This window comes from Nilaparvata lugens, chromosome 1 (assembly GCF_014356525.2).
Source record: "Nilaparvata lugens isolate BPH chromosome 1, ASM1435652v1, whole genome shotgun sequence".
NCBI lineage: Eukaryota > Metazoa > Arthropoda > Insecta > Hemiptera > Delphacidae > Nilaparvata > Nilaparvata lugens.
In genome coordinates, this window is record NC_052504.1 from 27,169,334 (window position 1) to 27,194,672 (window position 25,339).

Here is a 25,339-nt window from a genome sequence, read left to right on the forward strand (position 1 = left end):
GTAAAAATAATATATCTAAGTTGAAGTTCTAATAAATAATTAGGACATATTTATTCAATTTATGGCAAAGCTCATTTTGAGATAAAAGCTCAATCAAATAGCTTTTTATTGTAAATTATGACAGTAGTTGATATTACTTTTAATATCCATGGAACTATGAATTCAAATTAGATCTATTTGTGCTTTTTAATATACCTTTGCTTGCGGAGCACGGATAACACCTACCGTAGGCCTACTCGTGTAATACAAAATATCAATTTTCTGGTTTCCACCAGCCTGATGAAATATTTTGAATTAGTTGAGCATTCGGTTGCTAAATTAATGTTATCGCGATTGGTGCAAGGTGCAACCATAGTAAAATAAAATCTTTTTTGTCTCCATTGTTTTGAAAGCCAGCAGCAAGGATGCCTGAAAACACTTGGACAGAGACAGAAGACTCGATTAGTATGGAAACACGGGGCTACTGCCGATTCGTCCATTATTGATTGTTGAGCCAGGCGACGAGTCGTCTGTCGCCATAGAAAAAACGCCGCATGTGTCCCTTGCCTTATTCAGGAGTTCGATTTGATCCGCATGCCAAAATTTATTTTCATCATTTAAATATGAGCCCTGATTCTGTGAAAATGATTTTAGGGCTTTTTATTTTACATATTCATTAAATGGTAAGATCTTTAACATTCAAGTTCATTTTAGTCCAGTCACTATATACATTGGTGCTTGCAATTTATATTGTAGTTCTGATTTTTAATATCTTATTTGGATACATGAGAGAAGCCCAGAACCAATTTCTTCATGCAAAATTTGGTATTCAAAAAACCTCGTATTTTCGGCTCATTTTCCAGTTTTCAGCTATTTCTGCCAATCTGGTAATCGGACAGAGAAATTTGTTCTCGCCTTTTCTTTAAATTATAAAATTCTGAATAAAATGAGATCATTCGGAACTCTCTATCTACAATGAGTATACTGAGTTGATTTTTAAAAAATGAGTAAAATTTAAAGAAAAAATCAATTCTGATAAATTTTAGTTTTTGATCAACAAAATCTTCTGATTGTTACCATTAAGATGTATAATTCAAAACCCCTCTGGGCGTATTTTTGTGCTCTTCAATCTAAGATCAGGTAGAGCGCTCTTATCTCATATAGCGGTATAGAGGTTTTTGGGCCACTCTATCTAGCACAACGAAATTTTGCATGAAGAAATTGGTTCTGGACTTCTCTCATGTATCCAAGTAAAATATTAAAAAATCAGAACTATAATATAAATTGTAAGCACACCCCCTTTTTAGTTGCTATATTGACTGGACTATTTGGAAAACGTCAGTTTCCTGTATGTAAGTTGCTCTGGATAATGTGAGTGACGCTGAATAAAGTCAAATACAAAATCTGAAACCCTAAACTTGTGATCAACTTTACTGCAGTGTCAGTAGCCATCACGTAAACCGTATCAAAAATCGTCATTCCCATTCCACGCCGACACGCGACACTACTTGTAAAACAAGCTGCGTACAGACTTGAGCGCCACGAACACGCGAATTTCACTTTTCATCAGCTAATGCTACGCTTATTATATCTGTACCTTACTGTTACTGTACAAATACAGATATAATCAGCTGATGAAAGTGGAATGCGCGTGTTCGTAGCGCTCAAGTCTGTACACAGCTTCATGTCCTCCGACCCTCAGATTGGCTCAGCTAATCTCAACCAATAGATCGACAAACAGTGTCGACCGACAATCGGTTAGTTTTAAACCTGACATTGAATCGTGTGATTGTTTAATGATGAAACCATATTGGAGCGGCAAAGGTAGCTTCAATATTGAGATTGTTGAATGTGATGCATGCATTTATGTATGGTGGCGCACATATTTAATTGACCCATAATTATTTGAACCATATAAATAATAATGCATTACATTCAACACTTGTTCGCCACTCCATCATGTTTTCTCACAAAGCCAGCCACTAACTTTCTGTTCACCGGAAATTTTGACTGAGCAGTCGGAAACCGGAACGTCAGTGCCAGTTACTTTTGACGCAGGTAGGTGTGCAGTAGTTATAGAATATTATCATATTTTACACAGATGTGTACTACACAAAGTGTAGTTACTTATTAGGATTAGAAAATTTGATGAAGAAAAGTCTAATAAAGAAAAATCAATATTTATTCAAAATAACATTATTAGCACAAATTAATGTTTATCATCATTAGGATGATGATGAGACAGATACTAATATTTTGAAACACTCATTTCGAGAACCTACAGAAAAGTTACAACCGATTATTAAATTAGAATCTTAATGAATGTAAACATTGAGCGTAGGATTTCATTATTTGATAGTGCTAGTGAGACAAATTTGTGATGAATGTCATTGTATAACAGTGGCGACTGGTTAAATATAGTTTGGAGGTTGCAGATACCAATCCTAACTTTCATAGTAAATAAGAAAGCAATAAATAGGGATTATTAAATTATCATTACATAGATCTTAAATTATATAATTTTTCCAACAAAATTCCAAGTCACTGTAAGAGATAACAATAAGTGAAATGAATACCGTAAGTTACAAGATTCAAACAATACAATAGCAATAGAAAGCCCAAAACTGTTTTACATCAGATCAGTCTTAATATTATTAGCCTGGAAATACAATAGCCCAATAAATTATTTTTTTCAACTGCCGCTTGTACTTACGCGTTCACGCAAACCCTTACAGCGTGTGTGGAATTCTCAAGATTTGGAGGTCTTACAAACTTCTCAAGTTTAATTTCGTTCTCAATTGCTATTAACTAAATATCCAATCATCCAATAAATTTTCAATAGAATAAATATAGCTTTCGTTTATTACACGATCACTTACATATCCTCGTTTATTACACACACACGTTTATTTCGTTTATTAGCCTACTCCATCACTTACAATCCTCAAATCAAAACAAACAAAACTTTTCAACGTGGTCTGTCGTCTTTAGTGTGATACTATCGACTATCTATACGAAGACAGTCTTCATAGATCGATATTGTTGGTATCGTAGTTTCTATACAATGACTGGTTGTAGGAACGCTGCAACCATGCGATCCTTAAGCGTACAGATATACGCGCCTCCAACCCGCTCAGCGCAAGCTCCGCCCTCGTTCCGCCATCGCTCTGCAATCGCTCAGTCCCCGATCTGCAGTCGCACCGATCATGAACGTGATGTTAGCTCTTCTCGCGTTCCACTCTTGCTCCCCGGTCGAGTGACGTTCGGTTGCCGAGCAGAGCGAAAGTCTGTACGCACCTATAGAAAGCCTTCCGTTGTCATAGCAACCAACTGATTTGCCAGCACTTTAGGCTTCCAATGTTATTCTCCCGTATTATAAGCGACGGGTCTTAGGGGGTTGCAAATGCTATGCGTTCCTTCTTCGGACCGCGCAAATTCAAAATGTTGTACTATCTGTTCTGACTTTCTGCTGTATGAATTTTGTGGGAATTGAGAAAATAATTTTCAATAATATTACCATCAAATTGTTATTAGGAAATTTCAAAAAAGGAAAGTGTCTTTCTATTGCTTGTTTTGTTGGGGGTTGTGCAACCTTGCAACCTTAAGTGGAGCCGCCACTGTTGTATAATAAAAACATATTTTAATAAATCATGCAGGATAAATTGTTACGTATTTGACAGTCGAGAGAATACTGTTACATTATACACAGAGATAGAAGTTTGGAGAATTCACTACTATGTCCTAATGTACAAGTACCTGAATGATATAGATTTCAACTGGAAATCTAAATAGAATATCAGATTACTTATTTTACTTTTGTCTTGTTTTTCAAATTCTTTTTGGTATTTTGATCTACCTCTGTCAGTTCGTTGACGTCATCATCAACTGCTCGCTTAGCTGAAACAAAAAGAAAATTAATTTGGCTTATTTCCTTTCTTACATTCTAGTTAGTGCAACTGATACAATTATTAATATTCTGTTATGATAATAAAGAAGAACCCATGTTAACCGAAACCCGGGTCAACAGAAATGGTTCCATGAATAATAATTGATTTCTGTAATATGTAACTTACCTAATGTTTACAATTATTTAATAACTTCAGTTGTTCAGTTTATAGTATTTTCTAATCCATTCTAACATTTTTTGACACTGTATTTGTTATTAAATTAATTTTCCCTACACATCATGTTAATAGGCTATTTTTAGCATAAATGACGGTTTAACCGAAACATTGACGAGCACCGGGTGACGGGTGACGGGTGACGCCCCCGAGGGCAGCAACCAAACCAAGACTGCTTGGTGTTGACATGTTCAGGACTGGATATAGACGTCCTTTGAGCAATTTTGGGATCGGGGCTTTCCGTTGAATCAGTTCAGTGGATTTATTTTATTTTTAACACCTGACTGCATCTAAGGAATTTCTTCTCTGAAAATGTCGCTAATGTCTTGGGAATTTTTGAAAGAAAGTATTTTGACATCAAGATTTTTTTCAATTCAATACAAAAATTGTGTTGGCTGGTGAATGGACGATTGTTACAACAGAAATAGAGATACAGATGTCGTTCGAAAGTGTTGCTATCAAGTTCCTATCGCGATGTTGTCTATCCCGTGCTATCGAATTGGATTACTTCTAATCCCTAGGGAGAAAAATTAGTACGACAGTTGTAAAATACAATATTACTGTTATAATCTGCTGTTGAAGGGGTTGTTTAACCACCCTTGCCGATGGCTCCGACCGCAAAAGGAGGGTGACAAGTGGTTTCACCAGATTGAATTCTTTGCATGAATATGTGGTAAGTGCCCTTGTTATTATTATCAACATGTGGTGTGTATATTAGAATTATGAATACAATTTTATTTTAATCCATGTTGGAAGCTGCTTAACCACTCAATCCTTCATTTCCGACCTCCAAGGGAAAGTGACATTCTAATAATGACATAACTATTGCACACAACCATGTTATGAGCAGTTTTGCCATTACCGTCATCCATAAAGTAGTATACACACCAAACTCGGCAGCTCTGCAGAGTCTGTGGATGGATGGATGGCTTAAGCAATGCAGTTATACACACCGCACTCTGCGTATCAACCGATATCGGCCAGCCGACGTTTCCGAGAAAACTCTGCTGGCATGCACATGTTTTCGAATCGCTATGGGAGCGATTTTCTCCAGGCATCCGAGCGGACGTTTTCGAGAAAGTTCTCTCATCAAAAACCTAAATCGCGTAAAAATGTAGATAGAAAAATTCTAATTTCAGATTCGGATTCAGCGCCTTGAAATTAATAATTTGGCTCGCGTTTGCTTGAAAAAATGAAAAATGAGGAATCGGCAGAGATCTTGAAGAAACGCCTTCTAAACATTACCTAAAACACCTAACAGAGAAATTTGCTCAGAACAAAGGTATTTTTATTATTCTGAAGTTGGTAGGCATGCTATTGAAGTGGAAATGGTTTTCATTATTGTAATATGATCCTAGTATTGTATAATTTATTTTGACTACTGTTCTCCTACACCCACGGCACATACTGGTTTGACATCACCTTCCTTCGGCCAGAGTCAGAGCGCAACTGAGAACAGAGCAAAAAGCTCTGTCGGCCCACAGATGTTTTTTGGTGTGAATACAAACTCTGCGGACGCTCAGATATCTGTGCTCTGTTGCTCTGCCACTCTGCAGATCAAAATAGTTTGGTGTGTATAAAGCTTGAATCATTTGTCTGAGTTGACGAAGGGAGCCCAGAATGACCGGGTTCTGCGTCAGCTCTAAAAGTAAAATTACAATTTTTCACAAGCAGATATTTTATTCATATTTGAAAGCAATGATTAGCCCACCGCTCCAAGAACGCCAAGACAAGGATAATCAGTTTCAAGCCAATTACAAATTATTAATCAAGCCATTATTTTTGGATGAACGATTTTTGCCGTCCTTATAAATTCTACCAGATTGATTGGAGCTTGACACATATGTTAGACGAGTTATGTTTAATGTAATAGAATTTATATGGACGATGTGAGTGTAACTTGGCTTAAAGGCCCCTGAGCAGTTATTTATTTATTTATACATTGATACATACAATATCATTCTCAACTATGAATGATTGGGAAAGGAGCAATATGCTTAAAGCCCAAAACTGTTCCTTTCTCAAATTTGGATAGATATTGTAAAAAATAGGTTATGTTCTCACGGTTTATTATTTTTGTCCAATTTTGAGTCAAAATATTTATAAACTAGGAGTTTGGAATTTAGAAAAGTTGAATTCAAATTAAATAAGAATACTTCAGTACATCACTACTGATAACTGGAAAATACTGTATTAATAATTGAAAATTTAAAAACTTGAAAAGAAACTCGAACTTACTCCTAAAACAACAGCTGTATTTTATGCTCAGGTTTACTAGATTAGCAGATAACTAAACTAAGCCCCTGTTCAACTAGGCCCCATCAAGAGTTCCTGATATTTGATCCTTTTTTCCTAATCTTTAGCAGAAATATTAAATTCTACATACAGAGTGGGTGAAAAGTCCGAGAACGGCTTAATATCTCATACACAAAAGTAATTTGACGGTGAGTGTGATTGGGGATCCTACTCAAATTGGAAATACTACTCTACTATGACTTTAAAAAGTCCGCCATCTTGGATCGGCGATTTTCAATGCAACTTAAATTTTAAATAGGAGGGTGGTCATGAGATACATGATTTCAATACGAAATTTCAAGACAAAATGAATGGCAAACACCGCACATCGATATCTCAAACAGTTTGGAAGATATTCACATTATTAATCAATACCACTTGTTAATTTCATTTGATTTACATGGTATTGATTAATTACGTGAATATCATCCAAACGGTTTGTAATATCGATGTGCGGTTTTTGCCATTCATTTTTTCGTAAAATTCCGTATCGAAATCAAGTATCGCATGACCACCTTCCTATTTAAAAAATAAAGTTGAATTAAAAAGGGCGTATCCAAGATGGCGGACCAGATGTCATAGTAAAGTAGTATTTTCAATTTGAGTAGGATCCCCAATCACATCCACTGTCAAATTATCTTTGTTTATGAGATATTAAGCCGTTCTCTTACTTTTCGCCCACCCTGTATATTGCTTATGCACTTTTATTTATTCATTTATTTATTTATTTACCAATTCACTAGAAATTTACAAAATAACACTTATCAACTAATATACATTGGTGTGGCTGGAAAAAGAAGCCTTGAGCTCCAGCCACGAGTTTGATAATATTCTAAAATACAAACTAAAAGATAGTAAACCAAAAACCAAAAATATGTATAAATAAACACACAAAATCAATTCTTGAATCAAAAATCAACAAGCCCAATAATAGAAATAGGTAATAAAGAAATTATAATAATAATAATAAAAAAAATTGTTTTCCTTTAGGTAATCAAAAAAACCAAGTTTAAACTGAGCGTGTTAAAAACAAGTCATAATTATAATAATTTAGTTTTCGATTTTAAAAAAGGAATTTACCCAGGATCTTATTTTATTTAATTTATTACTTGTAATTTTATCCCTAATGAAATCGTCTGGTATCCTATTTATTAGCTTATCGCTCTGGAACTTGAACTGATGATTGCTGGTTGTCAATGCAGTGAAATTTATACTGTAAGCACTTACACTTGCTGGTCTTAAATTGTAAGTGACATGGCGTTGAGTAAATAGATGTGTATTTTTATTTATGAATATAATTAAGTTTGTTATGTACGTTTGGCGAAGCGTTGGTAAGTTTATCTCATCAAATATTAGTCTGCTAGGATAGCGTCTTGGTCTTCCTAGCGCAGCCCTGATGATATGCTTTTGAATAGTAAAAAGTTTATTGAAATGGGTGTCAAAGGTTGCTCCCCATACTTCTATATTGTCGTGGAAGATTGAGTGGGCATATGCATTGTAAATTGTTCTGAGAATGTTCAAGTCTTTCAATTGATTAATTTTGTAAAATATTGTAATCAAGAATTTTAATTTATAACAAAGATTTTGGATGTGAATGTCCCATTTAATATGCTGATCAATCGTAATTCCTAAATATTTCATTGACTTAACTCTTTCTATAGTTGAACAAGTACAGTTGGGAGTGTCGCAGTTATGATTATGTATTATTAGTTTTAAATGTTCTGAAGGTTGACCGCTTCTATTAGGTGAAAAAGTTATATATTTAGTTTTTATTGTATTTAATGTTAGAATATGACTTTTTAACCACGACTTGACCACTGAAAGACCGCAATTTGCACAGTTGAATGTTTCATCCCAAGTTGAGCCAGAAAAGATTAAAGCAGTGTCATCGGCAAAAGATAGAGCAATACCATTCGGAATGCGTAGTTTCAATAAATCATTCACATAAATCAAAAACATAAGAAGCGATAGCACAGTGCCTTGTGGCAGACCATAATCTTTAATAATCTGGATATCAGTTTCCAAAATTTGGGTTCGATCCTTCAAATAGCTTGCGAATAGTTTTTTTGCTATCCCCCTTATTCCACTATTTTCCAACTTGTTTAATAAGATAGAATGTGGTATTGTATCGAACGCCTTCGCTAAGTCACAGAATACAGCAATTTTTTTTTTATTACTATTGAAATTTTTGTCGATTATACTTGTCAAATGTAACACAGCATCCTTGGTAGATTTACCTTTTGGAATCCATACTGGTTGCCCTCAATAAATTCATTTTTTTCAAGAAAATTCAACAGTCTGGCTTTTATAATTTTTTCCATGATTTTAGATAAGTTGCTGAGTAGACTAATAGGTCTATAATTTTGTGGATCATCAAGTTTATTGGATTTAGGAATCGGTTTTATTAAGACTACTTTAAATTTTCTGGGAAATATCCTAGTAGAAAGCATCTATTAACTATAAATTCAAGAGGACAAACAATATAGTTTGAAATTTTCTTTAGACATATGCTACTTATGCCATCCGCACCTGGAGAAGAGTTTGGTTTTAGCTCATGAATGTATTTATTTATTTCTGTAACATTGGTTGGGCTTAGAAAAAAGCTATGTAAGGTTCTAGGTGAGATTGTTTCGGGAATTTCAATTATATTATTTTGAATTAGGTTTTTAGCATATTTCTGGCCTACTGTTGCAAAATCGAGTTGTTTTATCGAGGAGGACAGCTTATTATTATTGTTATTATTATTCAATGCTTTGTAATGATTGTATTTATGGCAAATGAACAATTTGAGTTTGAATTATAATAGAAATCACTAGTACCCTCTTTATACTTTTTTATTTAAACGTAACCAGTTTCTGCACTCATGCCATAAATATGATGTCACTTACAGTCCTCCTTCTTCTTCTTGGCGGCGACTTTCTTGGCGGGCGCCTTTTTGGCGGCGGCCACACTAGGCGGCGCCTGCTCGCGCAACTGCCTGAGCTGGTCGGTGATGAAGTGGAACATGAGGTAGGCCTGCAGCAGGCAGACGGCGACGAGTGCCGTCAGGCGAATGGCCGGCACATTGAAGTTGCCAGTCGGCACGTCCAGACCCTGCGTCTCACTCAGTGCCAGGCCGTACCAGAAGGTCAGCACCGACAGGATGATGGAGCCGAGCCGTGCCGTCACGAACACCACGTTAGAGGCCAAGTAGCCTGCCTTGCTGCCCTTCTCCTCCTTGTCGATGAAGTCGATGATGCGAGCCATGTGGTACAGCGCCTCCGACAGGTAGTGCAGCATCAGCAGGCAGATGCCCACTCGGTTGAAACTGCAACCAACAATTAACAACATCAAAACCGACAAAGTACTAGAAAATTATAATTCTACTAAGCTGAATAGATATCTACCATCACTCAATATTAAAATCGACACAGTACTAGAAACTTATAATTGTACTATTAGCTGAATAGCTATTATTAATTTTTTTTTGAAGGGACGGATTCAAGGATCCAAAGGTTCAAAGAACCCCACACGTCAACCGAAGCTTATTGTGTTCCCAAGAAGTATGTTAGTTAGGAAAACCAATACCTGTGTCGTCCTTTACAAGAACCAGGAGTTTTTCCCTATGCTAACATCCCATTCCTCACCTGGTTGCTTGTCGCAATCAAGTGTGATATGCTTGGCAGTCTCTCCAGACTGTCTCGTGACCTACGTGAGTTCCACTCCTGGCCTTCTTTGAAGGTCCTTCCGCTGAGGAAGGGGACACCAAATTGCCTCTAGAGCACCTGGTCACCCTCGTCTCAGCCTCTTGACCTACATTTGTGCCTGGAGTTTCACCCATCTCTGGTCTCTTGGGTTTTTTCTTTTTGCCCCTCCGAAACTTTGCAGGGTCAAAAGCCTCACCTCTCCCAAGAAGTTTCGCCTGATTGGCCGCCCTTTTTTGAGCAGTGGTAAATTTTGGCCTCTCCACCCACAAACTCGTGACCTAAGTGAGTTCCACTCCTGGCCTTTTTGTAGGTCCTTTCGCTGAAGGAGGGGTCGCCAAATTGCCTCTAGAGCACCTGGTCACCCTCGACTCTTGACCTACATTTGTGCCAGCCACCTCTGGTCTCTTACCTAATTTTCTTCCAATGGATCTATCTTTTCTTTCTCTTTAAATTTAAATTGATTTTTTATATAATTAATACTAAAAATATATTAAATATAATCTATTTTTATTTCATTTGCCATATGTATCTTATACTTATAGCCCAATATTTTTTATTGTAACACAGGTAATCTTAAGAACTGCTCCCACACACGGACGTAATAGTCTATGTGGGTTCTAATATTCATTTTATAATTATTGTAATTGTGTTGTTAAAATTGTATGATACGTGAATAAATCAATTGAAATTGAAAAATTGAAGCTGAATAACTAACTATCCACTATCTCTCTGAAATAGGAACAAACATTTCAATCAAAGCATTAAAACTGACAGTACACTGAAATAGTGATATAATAATAATATCCTTTATTTTTGCACGTACATAACGGAGTATGTTTTACAGCCGTCATCATAACAATAGAATTCACAATAGCGATATATTATCATTATTACCATTTATTTGTTGCGTTAAGCTACTAAAGTGAGCAGAGCTCCTGCAGCATGCAACACGTCATTCTATATTCTATGCTATTATGTACCCCTATGCTATGTTTTTTTTTTTGTTTCTTTGATCCCTACTATTGTATTGCAATATTGCAGCAATCATCTATTGTGTAGGAATATCATTCGATCAGTCTTTAAGTCAAATTTTCTGTCAAAGAGAACGTTCGAGTCAAAGAGATTTTATGTCTGAACTTTTCAAAGATTTGGGTATTCTGTTGTAAAGTCGCATACCGTGGTATTACGTTTACGTTTTACGTGGTATTACGTTTTAAAGAAACTTGGCTGAGACACTGCCACATATTATCTCATGAGCTCTTTAGTTCATGAAAGCTATCTATGTGACCGACCATTTGAGGAGAATTTTATAACATTTGTCTTAGTTGCGTTCAACTTCAAGGCATTACTCATGAACCATTCTTGAAGCTGACATAGTACTTTCATGAACTGCCTTGACACATGCGATTTTGTCAAAATTTGAAGGGAAGGTTTCAAATCATTTACCAAATTTTTCCCAATTATCATAATTGTTTTAAATTTATATAAAACCATCCATTCATAGAACTGTTAACCCTTCTTTTGAGTATATCGCGCCAATGATATATAACGGATGTCTAGTATCTATTGGCTGTATCTATTAACTGGATCTATTGACTTCTGACAAGGATAATATATTGATTTATCAATCCTTTTACTAATCAAATGGCATATCATGTTATTTTTCAACTTGTTTGCAATAGAGATGAGGATGATGGGCAGCTGTATTTGATGATCGGAAAATAAAAATAATGCAATGTTGATGTTGGAATAATATAGTAATTTGATAAACTAATAAGTCTTCATAGTAATTAATTTTAAATGTGTTTAGCGCTATCAAGCCTCATCGATACTTGTCCAGAATGAAACAGAAGAAGTCATTTTTAGTTTCTCTTCTGTTAGCAGATAGAAGGAAAGCAAATGAAACTCACTTGAGAAGGTAGGCAGCAGCTACATAGAACAGACCAACTGTAGCGTATCGGATCCTAGCTGGCATCTCCTCTTTCTTTATTTTCTGGAAATACAGTTCTGGGTAGCAGTGCAGCCAGTAGGCTATCTGAATGATGAAGAAGAATTTGAACATGAACACCATGTTTGTGTGAGGATAGCCTTCCCACAATGATGAAATGTTCATGAGGTAGTTTTCCCTGCAATTAAAATTTCAAGTTGATGAACTATAGTTGATAATATCAGCATTTATTAGCAGAAATTGTGATAAATAAAAATATACATTGAGAAGATCTTATATAAATATATCAGTACAATTTAGAGACATAAATGAATTGAAATTGATCGATGAAGTGATATAATTCTATACAATAAATAGTAGAGGTTTAAAATTATGTATTTCAATGCAGTCAATGATCAGGGATTTTCTATATTAATTGCATAAGTAGGTTAAATTTATTGATCACGTGTATTATATATAATGAATAATTACACTGGGATTTGACTTTTACTATCAAAAATAGTGGAGATGGTCAAGCCTCTAAGAATAGCATCAGTCTCATTACTGTATACATTCATCCATCAAGAGGTCCGATAGATAATAATGAATGTATTTTATGAAAACAAAGCAAAAGTGTAGGACAACTGAAATTTGCATCGTTGGTAAACGTCATGTTATGATGAGTTATCAAAAAAAAAAAAAAAAAAAAATGTTTTGATTGCTAAAACATGATTCTCCATCGATCAATTACTAAAGAAGTCTATTTAGGTTCAGGATGATCAGCATTGTTATGATTTGTTTACAATGATGATTTGCAGAGGTTGCATTGTTAATGAACCAATTTAGCCCATCTTGATTTGGAAATTGTTTGACGTCCAACAAGTGAACTTTACTATATGAATGTAATTCAAAAACAATATATTGAAAACGTGAAGAGTTAACTATCAACATTCAACACGTTTATAATTTTCAAGGATATGATGGCCTGATTACAACATTAAGAATCAGCAACTCATTATGCTGTATGGTAATTATTTCTTATGTAAAGAATCACAATTCTATAACAATTGAAATTCTATTGGAGTAGTACTCTAGTAGCTTTTTAATAAAAAATATTTAACGCGAAAGATGAAATCTATGAATGAAAAAAGGGATGTAAAGTATATTTGATGGAAGGTTTTAGCTTACATAGATTATTTTTTATAAATGAAATAAATTCTTTTGAAGTTGAACTCACTTGAAAATAACATCTCCTCCCCAAAGCACAGATGTGATATAGAATACAAGAAGTTGGCCTGATTCGTTGAATTTGCTGTGCTTCACTTTCGACAAATGAAGCTTTCTACTGATTTTCTGAAAAATAGAAGAATGGCATACTTCAAGTACAAATTCTGTATACTCAATTATAAAGCCGAGAATGTTTAGAATTCTTGGAGGATAAGAAAGAGGAAAATTATGAAAATAAGAGGAAGATCAAGGCTTGGAAGAAAATTTACTTTTGGAGAAGATTCTGAACGGAAATGAGAGGATGGAGATTCCGTCAGAAACTATGGAAATAATGGATCATATTAAATTGCATTAGTCTAGAAGGAAATTCAATAGCAATAATATCGAATAATAACAAGTTCCACAGCTTTTTTGCAGAGAAATAACACATTTTTTCCATCAACTGATAAAATAATTTATTATTTTTCGGGAGATGTTATTAATGCACGATGCTTACCCCAAAACATATCTTAGCATGTCGCAAGATTAATAGATCTCTGTCGTTCATGTTAATGCATAGGCTACTAATCAAGCATGATTTCAGTGCTTTATTGCTAGACAACAGTCATGATAACCTAGGTTATCGTATGGAAATACGTGCTTCATCTTCTCTTTCATGTTTATTTCTTGCACATCATAAATGACCGGGCTAATTTATCGTACTTACGTCGAGAAAGTATTCTTGGATGATTGCGTGCATAACGATACATATAAGAAAATAGAAAAATATTGCACAGAAGTCCTTGGGTCCGTAGGTGTACTGGGTGGCTGAGTCAACGGTCGTTGATTCTGTTGCACTGCTGTCTGGTGGTGCGATGTTGTGCTGAACTGCGATGAACATGTACGCAACTGGGGATGTCACCTGCAAAACACAAATACATTCATGTTTCAAACAACTTTGATTTTATGACTCACGATTCAAGATCAGATTTGTGGACAGATTCGTCTTCAGCAGAGGTAGGTTCTCCGCATATCACCACATCTCACTGTCGGCTCATTTGAAAATCCTGACTATCTTCAGTCAGTACCTGTACAACTGACTGCTGCTCTTGTGGTTGAGGAGCGAGGTTCACAGTTTCTAGAAGATATGCCGCCGAAGGCGATACACATACCGCACTAGAAGGCGATATAATATTGACCACCTGCCCTACGCCAGACTAGCAAGGACGCATGATTCTTAACCCGTGAAAACTCTGAAAGATTTTCAACAGACTACCAAAGAGCGTTTGTGAGTTGAAGATCGGGAAATTCTGTAGGCTCCGGTTCCCTAACTGTACATTTATTTTTGGCACTGAAATGGATAAGTGGCTGGTCGACTGTCGGACATTCACTCTCACAACACAGGGAACAGAGAGATGATGAGACTGGAAGCCCACAGCATATGGCCAAAAAGTGTTTAGTGCTGTTCCAATTGAAATTCGTGGACTGAATTCTGGAATGTTCAAGAGAAAATTAAAATTGTGGTTAAGTGAGAGATGCTGCTTTCATGACATTGGTGAACTTTTGAATCAGTAATTACAGTATTATGGTTAAATAAAAACTCAAACTTCAACTTCATTTCATGATATGTACGATAACATTCTGAGTATTGGAGACTTTTGATTGCACTGTTTTTAGTTTATTCAACTTCAATTCCATATGTGATATTAACTTCTTTTTTCAACTATTTAGACTATATGACATGTATATTGTGGTGAAATTTGTAATGTATTTATGATTTGTGTTAATATTGTATTACATACGATGATGCATCACATGAAAATAAAATTGAGTCGACCTCATGGAACAATTTCAAGACTACACCCTACCAGATGCACTGGGACTGAAAGTGATAGTTGAGATGTGGAACCACGCAAAACAAGCTACCTAGGGCCATCTCAATTGATGTAATAATTTTGTTTACCAACTGACAAAATATTTTTGGCAATAGCCGTAAATAGATGGAAACTACTGAATTACTGAGATAATTTTAAGAGACAGAATTAGTGTCGAACAATTTAGGGTATTGTTCCTGGATGATAGAAGACTACAAATGTCTTATTTGAAGTGTCCAAAACTCAGCGGTTATCCTTATAGCTGCCATTCTGTTATTTTCACTTGGGAATTTTTATCTCAAGAACGGAATGTTGTATTGATCTGTAATTTGGCAAAAATATTTATGCTATAAAGACTCTACTTTAAAAAATAAAAAAAATCGATGTAAATTTTCAAAATGACGACCATTTTCAATTTTTGTTGGCAAATTTCACGAAAACCATTCACTTTACAGAGAATTTACAAGAGACTAAAAAATTAGAAAATTTCATCAAAATTTCAAGGATACCTTATTAATTAAGATTGGTCAAAGAATAACAGAGAAATTAATTAATTCCGTACTGCAAGCATGACCAGGCTCACCATTTAAACATCAATATTAAATTTTTAATTCCAATAATTATTGTATTCAAGATGAAGCTTTCGAGCTCGGTGTGGCTCCATATATGGCCATACAGCTGATTTTACATTGTTTTCAGATGATCTTGTGAAAAGTGGTCATGCATGCAGTACAAAAAGATTTAATTTCTCTGTTATTCCTCGACCAATCTTAATAAATAAGGCATCCTTAAAGTCTTGATGAAATTTGCTTACTTTTTAGTCTCTTATAATTTTTTTGTAAAGTGAATGGTTTTTGTGAAATTTTCCAACAAAAAATTGAAATGGCCGCCATTTTGAAAATTTACATAGATTTTTTTTCTATTTTTTAAAGTTAAGTCTTTATAGCATAAAAATTCATGCCGAATTTCAGATCAATACAACATTCCGTTCTTGAGATAAAAATTTTCAAGTGAAAATAACAAAATTACAGCTATAAGAGTAACCGCTGAGTTTTGAACACTTCAAATACATTTGTAGTCTCCTATCATGCAGGAACAATACCCTAAAATGTTTGACACTACTGAAACACTCTGAAAATCCATTACAACCATAGATAACTCTTGTTGTCAGGAGTTACACAATCTTTCATTCATAATTCAAATATCAGTAGGCCTACCTATAACCAGGCCCAACTTGATAATTGAACCAAAAATAACACATTTCAAAAGCCATAGGTCAATTAATGCTCTGAATTTTTCATTTAAAACTCTCATTTCTCTTCAACATAAATTAAACCTAATTCTGATTAGTTGGATAATACTAACTTATATTAGCTAATTGAATATTTATTATAAAACTTATTTACAAATCCATTTAAGAAAATATGAAGCAGATAGGCCTACTACTTTCATTAATACTGTTCATAATAAAAATTTAATGAATTAGTGTAATAAGTGAAACTAAAAACCCCCTGACAAATTTTTCTATTCAAGTCAATTTAAACCAATAAATTTCATGCAGAAATAGAATATTTTATTTCAAGCCAAACTAGTAGCCTAATTTTCTCGGCCAAACTAAAGGTAAATATTTAAATTTCATATTTTTTGCTTGAATAACCATTTTTTTCTTTACCATTTAGTGACAACATTGTTTATTTTAATAAGTTGATTGAATATTATTAGTTTCTCTTTTTATTTTACACTTAACTTAGTTAAAGTAGCCTAATGATGGATTATAACAGGGGAACTGTAATTTACACTTTTACAATAAGGCTACTTGAAAGATCTACATCTTAAACAGTGAAAAAAATAATATTTTCAAGGAATTAAGTTACAAAATAAACGTGTGTCTTGTAGACAGTTTTTACAGCGTCAGTTTACTAAATAACATTTTTTTTTTAAATTCAAGTGTCAGAAAAATATAAAAGGGGGAAACTATTAGTTGGATAAAAATTGTATTAGATATAAAAATAATAATATGGGTTACACTACAATATTTTTAAAATATCTAGTAATAGCTTCCAAACTGCAATATGGTTGTTGGCGCTAAGCAATGAGTCTCGCAAGTTCTCTATAAAACTTGACATTTAGGCCTAAATCAATTATACAATAACACTTAAATAAGTTCAATATTAGTAAAAGTAGAATGATAAGTATTTTTCCATTATAATTTGAATATAAACTATACAATTTGTTGATATAGGCTAATATAGATTCGTTCATGAATTGAGTTTTTTTGTGAATAGGATATATTAAAACTATTAGTACTATTAATAAAATTTCTTACCTGGATCATAAGTCCAATCACAAATAACATAGCAACACAGGATACAATATCTGCATGATTTTGTATGACAAATTCATGACTAAAAATTGGAGGATTCTTTGTAGAGCTCTTTCTGCCCTTGATAGCCATTTTAAAAAAAGTACTTTAGTACAATTAAATGGGAAATATGATAGGTTATCACTGTAAATTTAAACCGTTGTCTACTAACTTATATTTGATTGTAAAGATCAAATAAAAAAGCCATACGGTATATATCGGAGCAGCAAGACACCGCAGACCGCACAAACAGAACAGAAGACAGAAGCAGAACACGAAGTCGAATACAACACAAACAACGTTGAGTTGGCATCTTCCATTGCCAACGTAAAACAGATAGAACAATCAGCTGATGATAATATATATCTTGGATTTTGAATCTTTTATCACGATTTTGATATTTTTATCCAATTTTTATAGTTTTTCTTTCTTTGTCTCTATTCTTTAAAAATATATATTCGAATCATAATGATTTTTATCATTTCATCTAGCGAAACTTCTGGATTCCTGTATTAAATTTTCATTACTTTTTTCATTTTTTTAAAATTTTTAATAAAAATATAATAACTTCAGTATTCAGTTTTGATTCTTCGAATTTTATAATAATTTCTGTAGGTCAGCTGAGAAGGTCATATCGGTCAAAAATGAAGTGAAGGTACACTTCCAATGTCAAATTCATTCTTGTATTTGTGTTGTCTTGACAGTTAGGTTAAGTCTACTCCTTTCTCAAATAATATTATAATTATAACATCTTCTTATAGTGTGGAATTGCTCGTGAATTATTGCATAGCATAATCCAGAAATCAAGTAAGTTGTCACTTGCCTAATCGATAATGCTTCCCAATCTCCTTTTAATAAATACAAAAAACTATTCTGCTCTTCAAAGTGCCGGTTTTTAGGACATTTAACCTCTGTCATTGAACTCTCAAAACTTTTTATATAGATCATAGATCAAGGACTATCAGAAAACTCATTTGATTTTTTCCATTATTGAAAAATTAGATAGAAAATTATCATCATCATTATTATACATTAAATTGATTTAGCCTATTTTGACTTTTTTCTTACCATATAATATAATTTTAGTTGATATTGTAATCGATATGAAAAATCTGTTGAATTAAAAATATAAATCAATTATTAGTACAAGTTTATAACTGTGAAATTTGTTGTTATATTAAAAGAAAATAGTTTAGTGGTTTGATGATTTCTATAATTTTTTGAGCTAGGCTATTTATTTTTACTTTTTTTCTACTATTTTCTTTAAAATGTTTCAACTATCCTTATAAGTATTTTGGGGCGCTGAAATCAAATCTTGAATTTGCTGTCACACCAAAAGTTGGCTTCCTGGACATCGTAATAAACTCTAGCTCCTAGGAAACCGGTCACAACTCTCTCTGACACGCTGTGGTCCAACCCCTGTAGGCAGTCTGTTGAAGCGATCAGTTGATTAGCGTAGTGCTGAACTCCTATATCATTTCCGCGTTCTCTGGAGGCGCACCCTGGGGACGTCAAACAGCTCTCGATGCCAAGTGTTATGAGATGCACATCAGTCAGAGTTAACAAATGTTGTTGATTCTTCTTGAAAGGAAAAAGACTACTGTTAGAATACCAAGCCTAACAAAATAGGCTTGCAATCAGCAAGATGTTCGCTTGTAGTAATGATCCTGGCAGCCCGTTTTTGCAGCTTCAGGTCTTATGTTCACCACCTTGACTGAATCACCCCACATGAAATATGGCTGTAGAAAAGTGCATGATACAATATGACCATACATGCATCCGTCAAAATCTCTTGGTCACTGGATGTGGCTGGCCCAGCTGAACTTTGAATCCAGGATAAAGACCAGCAGCTTTACTTGTTTCTGATCATAAGGCAGACTTCGCGACAAACTGCAGATGATGTTTTGTGTCTTTCTCTTGTTTAGCTGGGAACTATTCACCAGGAATCATGAGCTTGATGCTGCGCCGACATCTCCAACACCCGCTGTAGGGCAATGCCAGATGACAGCAACGATGGATATCATCAGCAAACAGGAAATTTGCATCATTGTCATCCACCATGTAACTCATTTAATAAATTCTTAATGTTTCCAAAGAAAAAACTTCCACTTCAGAGCCGCATTAGGTTTATTCATTAATCATTTGAGAATGCCGATAGTGAGATTTGTCAAGCGGCTGTCTCTTGAATGACATTTTATGTGGAGCCTTTGTTGATAAAGTGTTGATACTGTTTGATTAGTCATTCTCTATTTGTTTTCCCTGTCTAAAATGTCAATTAGTGATGAACGCATGTACCTTTATCAATTTATTATCATACAACTTCTGTTCACTCGACTAGAAATGACTTGTCAATAGTCTTATTGATTTATATTTATTTTAGTACATGTAAGACAATTATTTATCTTCTGACTTCTATCACTCATAACTTCAAATATTAGACACAGCTATTCAAATCATGCCAAATAACAACTGTCATATATCTTGCAATAACTAATGCTAAAAATATTATAATTCTGTAATCAATATTCAACAAATCAGTCAACACTAACTACTTAATATAATATGTATTCCTATTAATAAATCTCAGTAGGTACCCTTTTAAATTATTTTGTCACAACAAATTTATATTTTTATCCATATTGAAAGTAGTCCTAAATAAAAAGACAATAATATGTATTCCTATGTATAAATATATATATATTATTTACAAAGATTTATCCTACAAAAATCTCATGATGTCAATGTCTCCTTCATTTTCTTTTACTTGTCCTTGCAAAAGTGTTGAATCAACCAATAGAATTCATCTCATAATAAGCTTAATTGTATTTAATTGATGGATTTTTCAACCCATGACCACCAATACTATGGTAACATTAATATACTCAAAAAGAAACTCTTTGTTCCTAAGAGCTTATACTTAGGCTTAGAGTATCAATCTTAGTCATCTTTTGTTGAATGCATGTGTTATGTTGACTCAGATCTTTTCTGGAGACCCTGATTTATATAATTATAAGTATCTGTACCTAAGTTAGTTATAGTGATAACGAAATAAAATTCTCCCGTCCTCGACAATCAGTCATTTGGATTAACTTAAGGTAAAAGAAGTATTTGGCTCCTTCAAAGTGCTATTTTTATTGATCCATCAGATTAAAGTGCGATTCACAAACATTGCCAATATTTTTTTGACGCAATGATGAATGCCAACTCAATCTATTGCTTTGTTCTTCACTTGAATGAATAGTTGTCCACACCTTTAGGTTAAAAATCTCTGTAGTAAGTAAATAATTTTCATATTTTCTCGTTGTTATCCAATACTCTCGAGGTAAGCCTTCAACATTGATGATTTTTTTTTAGAATTGTTTACTTGTTATGAACAGATGATGTGAAATTCTTGTTTAGACTGAGCAATCTTATCAGTTTCAATCATTTTTATGTCCTTATTTGTTGGGTCTTAGGGCTGTGTCTCATATTTATGGAAAATCCCATTCGAATTATTATTGAATCACCTGTATGAAAATATACAGTGATTGAATCACCTATTGGAAAGTGAATGAGAATTCGAATAAACTATTATAAATACACTCTTCATAGTTAATAATATCTTGTTGATGGACTCAATAGATTATAAGTGAAATGCCCAAGACACTTCGATCATATTTAAAATACTCCCATAACGTCTACATAATATATATCATGCATTGATATTGATGATCATTGTTATTATTATATTTGATAGTGTCGAATTCGTTTTGCATCGTAGCATCATAGCTGATTGAAAGAAATTTGTTGTTGAGCTCGTCGTTCAGTATTTGCGTGAGCTTCATTGCATTGATTCGAGACCTAAATTTTACATACGGTGAGATAAGATTCAATTTTTTACATTTTGGCAATGAGCCTGCATTTAGGTACAGTATTTGGTTTTACAGTATTACAAACAAAGCCTAAAGACTAATAGTTTTCTAGTCCATTTCTTTCAGTACCTTTACAGTTTTGTATTCTTGTACACTCATTTAAGCTTTTCCATCCAAAATCAATAAGAATAGAAATATGAGAATAATAGGAACCTAAATTTATCATATTTTTATAGAATAAATTAATGGAAATTTGTTCGCAAATAACTTTTTTCTCGCCATCAATAACTAACAGTTCAATTACAGATTTTGTTACTTCAGATACGATTGAACAGAATGATCAAGAATAATGCATGTTATGAGGCTGTTATTTCACACGAATATTCTGAATACTGGTTATTTAATTTTATTTCTTGTATAGGTCCGTACAGAAGATGGAGGATGAGAAGAAGCGCTTCATTGAACGCGGCTCCCATAAAGGGAAAGGCATCGCCGTCTTCACCAGTGGTGGAGACTCTCAAGGTACCCATTTCATTAATAATGTTGTGTCTTTATCATATCTTGTATACATTAGTAACAATCTATTAACTTGGAGAGTTATCACAATTAACTCATGTTAGTTAATATTACTCACTCGACCACTTACCACTACTTAACAACTTGCTTCTTTGCTACTTATTTATTCGATCAAAAACATCACTATATTGCAAAGAAAAATCAGGCGCCAGCCCCAAACTTCTTCTCTTCCTAAAATTTTGCAAAATAGATGATACTCAAGTTATTTAGTGATAATCAACTTACAGTACTTTTCTTTACTGAAATCAACTCAAAGTAAAACCTTCTGCAACTATTGTGGAAAGAATATTTTTACATTTAAAACTCTAAAAAAATGTACAGACTCAAGTATTTCTGTATAGACATTCTCGAAGCAAAGTGAAGATTCTACTTTGAGAGTAGAATACTTTCGAAGAATTTCATCTTCCTATCTGAGAGTATAAAGGATAGAAAAGTATTTAGCTCAAAAAATACTCATAAAAAAGTTGCGTTATAACTTGTTCAGTCTTCAAACTTGTGTTAGACTTACCCAAATGACATTATACTGAAACGAGCTAATTCTTCTATGCATGATTTATATCTGAAAAATGGTTAAGGATTCATTTGTAAGTACCCAGTGTGAGACGTGCTGTGCTCAAGAAGTCATTCCAACTTTTAGGTATGAACGCAGCTGTACGAGCCGTAGTTCGTATGGGAATGTATCTGGGATGTAAGGTATTCTTCATCAAAGAGGGTTATCAAGGCATGGTGGATGGCTGCGAAAACATTGTCGAAGCATCATGGGCTTCAGTCTCTTCAATAATACATAAGGTACATAAAAAAGGGCTGTATACCTACTTATCTTGGAAAACAATTAATCAAATGATTAATATTATTTATTCTTTATTGATTCAAACAACAAGTACATCATCAAAAATAATTGGGAGAGATAAGGTAACCTTGTGCTATTCCTCTCCCAAATTTATATTAGGTTACACATAGTCCGAAATAGGTAAAGTCTTGTAGTTGTTCACTTCACAAAATTTTCAGTTCTTAATTATTTTCACAAATAATTCAATATAAAAATAGTAATAGTTTTATTAATTTTTTTTATGACAGTTTCGAAATTCCAATGAGACTTGTTTATAGGCCTACCCTTTATCTAATTTCACACTTTATATAATGCTTCTCTTATCAGTTCTCTCGTTGGTAGGAAGCTCCGGTACAAAACAGTTTAAAGCTTCAAATTCACTCCTCAGTAGTTCATGAGCCACTCCGGTTCATTCATCTCTCATAATCATCATCATCATCATATTCCTATCATTATTCTCACACAAGCCCAGGGCTAATGTAAACATATTCCTCTTCACGAGAGCAGAAAGAAAACCATAGCAGTAATTCAATTAAATTCTCATGGTTAGCATTATTGAAGCTACTTTTTACACATAGCTCAGTAAAAATAAATACTTCTACATTATTTAACAATCGCTTCCTAAAATTCAATAATAATAGATACAAAATCATACAACTATAACCGTAGTACATTAACGAAGTAGTGGTTTTATTGAAATGCAGTGCTACAACAGATTCATTTATGTAAATATCTCATATCTTTGAAATAGAAATTCATTGTTTATTTTTTACATGAATGTTTGCTGTTTTACTCTCAGGGAGGAACACTGATTGGCTCTGCCAGATGCGCAGAATTCAGGGAGCAGGCGGGGCGGCTGAAGGCAGCCAGGAATTTGGTGGAGAAGGGAATCACCAACTTGGTTGTGATTGGCGGAGACGGCTCTCTCACCGGAGCCAATCTATTCAAGCAGGAATGGCCCGAATTGCTACAGATTCTCTTGAAACAAGGTTCATATTACTACCAGCTCTCTCAATCAAAACATGAATTTGTAGACTTGATTAATGAATTCACTGAAAAGAAAATGGGTCAAGAGTCGGGTCTATGATTTGTCAGATTTCTATAGAATCTGGTTAGTAGTTTTAATAACATCATGTAACATCCAAAATAATGGACAGATTAAATAATGGAGGATGGGTCAACATTTATAGGTTAAAAACATAATAAAATGAACAATTATTGAAATATACAATTACACATAAACTCGAGTTGAGTAGATCCACTATCACCATCAAACGAAAACGTACTCAATTACATATATGCTTAAGCAGCTCTATTATAAAAATCATTCAAAGTATAAATGGTCTAATTACCAGTAATCTCTGAGATTAATTTTGCATTTTTTAATGTCTTCCAAATCTCTCAGATTATTTGGCAGAGAATTGTATATTTTTGGCCCGCTAAACTCAGGCGATTTCTCTAAGAGAGTGGTTCTGTCATATAGTCGATAACATATTAAAGTTGCGAGTGTTATAAGTATGTGAGTCTCCATACCGGCCAAAGGTGTTCATATTTTTCAAGTATGTATAGAGAGGTCAAGGTGAGAAGATTTCCCCTCCTAAAAAGCTCGCGAAAGCTGTATCTTGGGGGCTTATTGAAGATAATCCTTTTGGTGTGTGAGAACATTATTTCCATTGTTTAAATTTCCGCAATTCTTTAACTATGCTTTGGCTGTCATGACATAACCCAATTCAAAAATTTCAAAGCAACACATAAATCTAGCTACATTTGGACTGTTGCATAAATTAGAATAGAAACTGTTTTGGGCTTAAGCCTGTGATACTTTTCTGGAAGTTGTGTTATGTTAAATAATTAAATAAATAACCAGGTTTTTTGTGGTAATAATGAATAATATTATAAGATATTTAATAATTTAACACAAACCTGATTGTTCAAAACTATAGTATTTTGAAAAATAATTTGTTTCTCTAATTTTTAGGAAAAATCACGCAGGAGCAGGCTGATAAATGCAAATATCTATATATTGCCGGACTAGTAGGATCCATAGACAACGACTTTTGTGGAACTGACATGACAATCGGCACGGACTCGGCTCTGCATCGGATTATTGAGGCCATTGATGCCATTGTGTCGACTGCCTACTCTCATCAACGCACGTTCATCATGGAAGTCATGGGAAGACATTGCGGGTCAGTAAATAACAAACCTAGACTCTTTCAAGTATGTTCATCGCTTTCGCTTTTATTAACAATTTGCAAATCATCATGGCTTGGAAGCAATCATTTTCGTGATTTAAATAATTCTCTAAACAAATAAAAAAATATTCTCTCCGAAGGTTGTGTATTCAACATCCTGTAAAATCCTTAGTTTTGTTTATTGTGTCGTTCATCTGAAATAATTTGAGTTCAACTGCGCAAAATCTTCAATCAATTTTTCAATAAGTATAGTTCAATTCCTGTTTCCCTTTCTAATTGTGAGACATTTTATTTTCAGTTAATTTTTTTCTACATTTCTAATCCTCATATCCTAAAGTAACCCATTATTGCAAAGATGTTTCTTCAATTCTCTTATTATTTATTCATTTCTGTATAAAATTTTAAATTTAACAAAAATTGATTGAATACTCTCGCTTC

General features: G+C 33.8%; 2 protein-coding genes across 2 annotated transcripts in view; one reads left to right on the forward strand and one right to left on the reverse strand.

The window, feature by feature from the left end:
* Positions 1–2,143: 2,143 nt before the first annotated feature.
* Positions 2,144–17,765, reverse strand: LOC111064122 (translocating chain-associated membrane protein 1). Its single transcript, XM_022351804.2, has 6 exons — positions 17,415–17,765; positions 13,942–14,136; positions 13,246–13,361; positions 11,992–12,207; positions 9,284–9,702; positions 2,144–3,876 (listed from the first exon to the last, which is right to left on the reverse strand). The coding sequence occupies exons 1-6, from the start codon at positions 17,541–17,543 to the stop codon at positions 3,785–3,787; spliced, it is 1,167 nt and encodes a 388-aa protein (XP_022207496.1). The 5' UTR covers positions 17,544–17,765; the 3' UTR covers positions 2,144–3,784.
* Positions 17,766–18,102: 337 nt separating this feature from the next.
* LOC111064121 (ATP-dependent 6-phosphofructokinase) overlaps positions 18,103–25,339 on the forward strand; it is a 33,043-nt gene continuing 25,806 nt past the window's right edge. Inside the window, exons 1-5 of the mRNA XM_039424221.1 lie at positions 18,103–18,257; positions 21,723–21,823; positions 22,515–22,666; positions 23,506–23,695; positions 24,685–24,895. Of these exons, the coding sequence (XP_039280155.1) occupies positions 21,736–21,823; positions 22,515–22,666; positions 23,506–23,695; positions 24,685–24,895 (641 nt within the window). The 5' untranslated portion in view covers positions 18,103–18,257; positions 21,723–21,735. The remainder of the gene's footprint in view (positions 18,258–21,722; positions 21,824–22,514; positions 22,667–23,505; positions 23,696–24,684; positions 24,896–25,339) is intronic.

Excerpts from the sequence above, each read along its gene's own strand:
- LOC111064122 (XM_022351804.2), bottom strand. The coding sequence starts at position 17,543 with ATGGCTATCAAGGGCAGAAAGAGCTCTACAAAGAATCCTCCAATTTTT. Across the intron at positions 12,208-13,245 it reads GGAGGAGATGTTATTTTCAA|GGAAAACTACCTCATGAACA; the intron begins GTGAGTTCAACT and ends TTTTAATTGCAG. Across the intron at positions 9,703-11,991 it reads GCTGCTGCCTACCTTCTCAA|TTTCAACCGAGTGGGCATCT; the intron begins GTGAGTTTCATT and ends TGTTGGTTGCAG.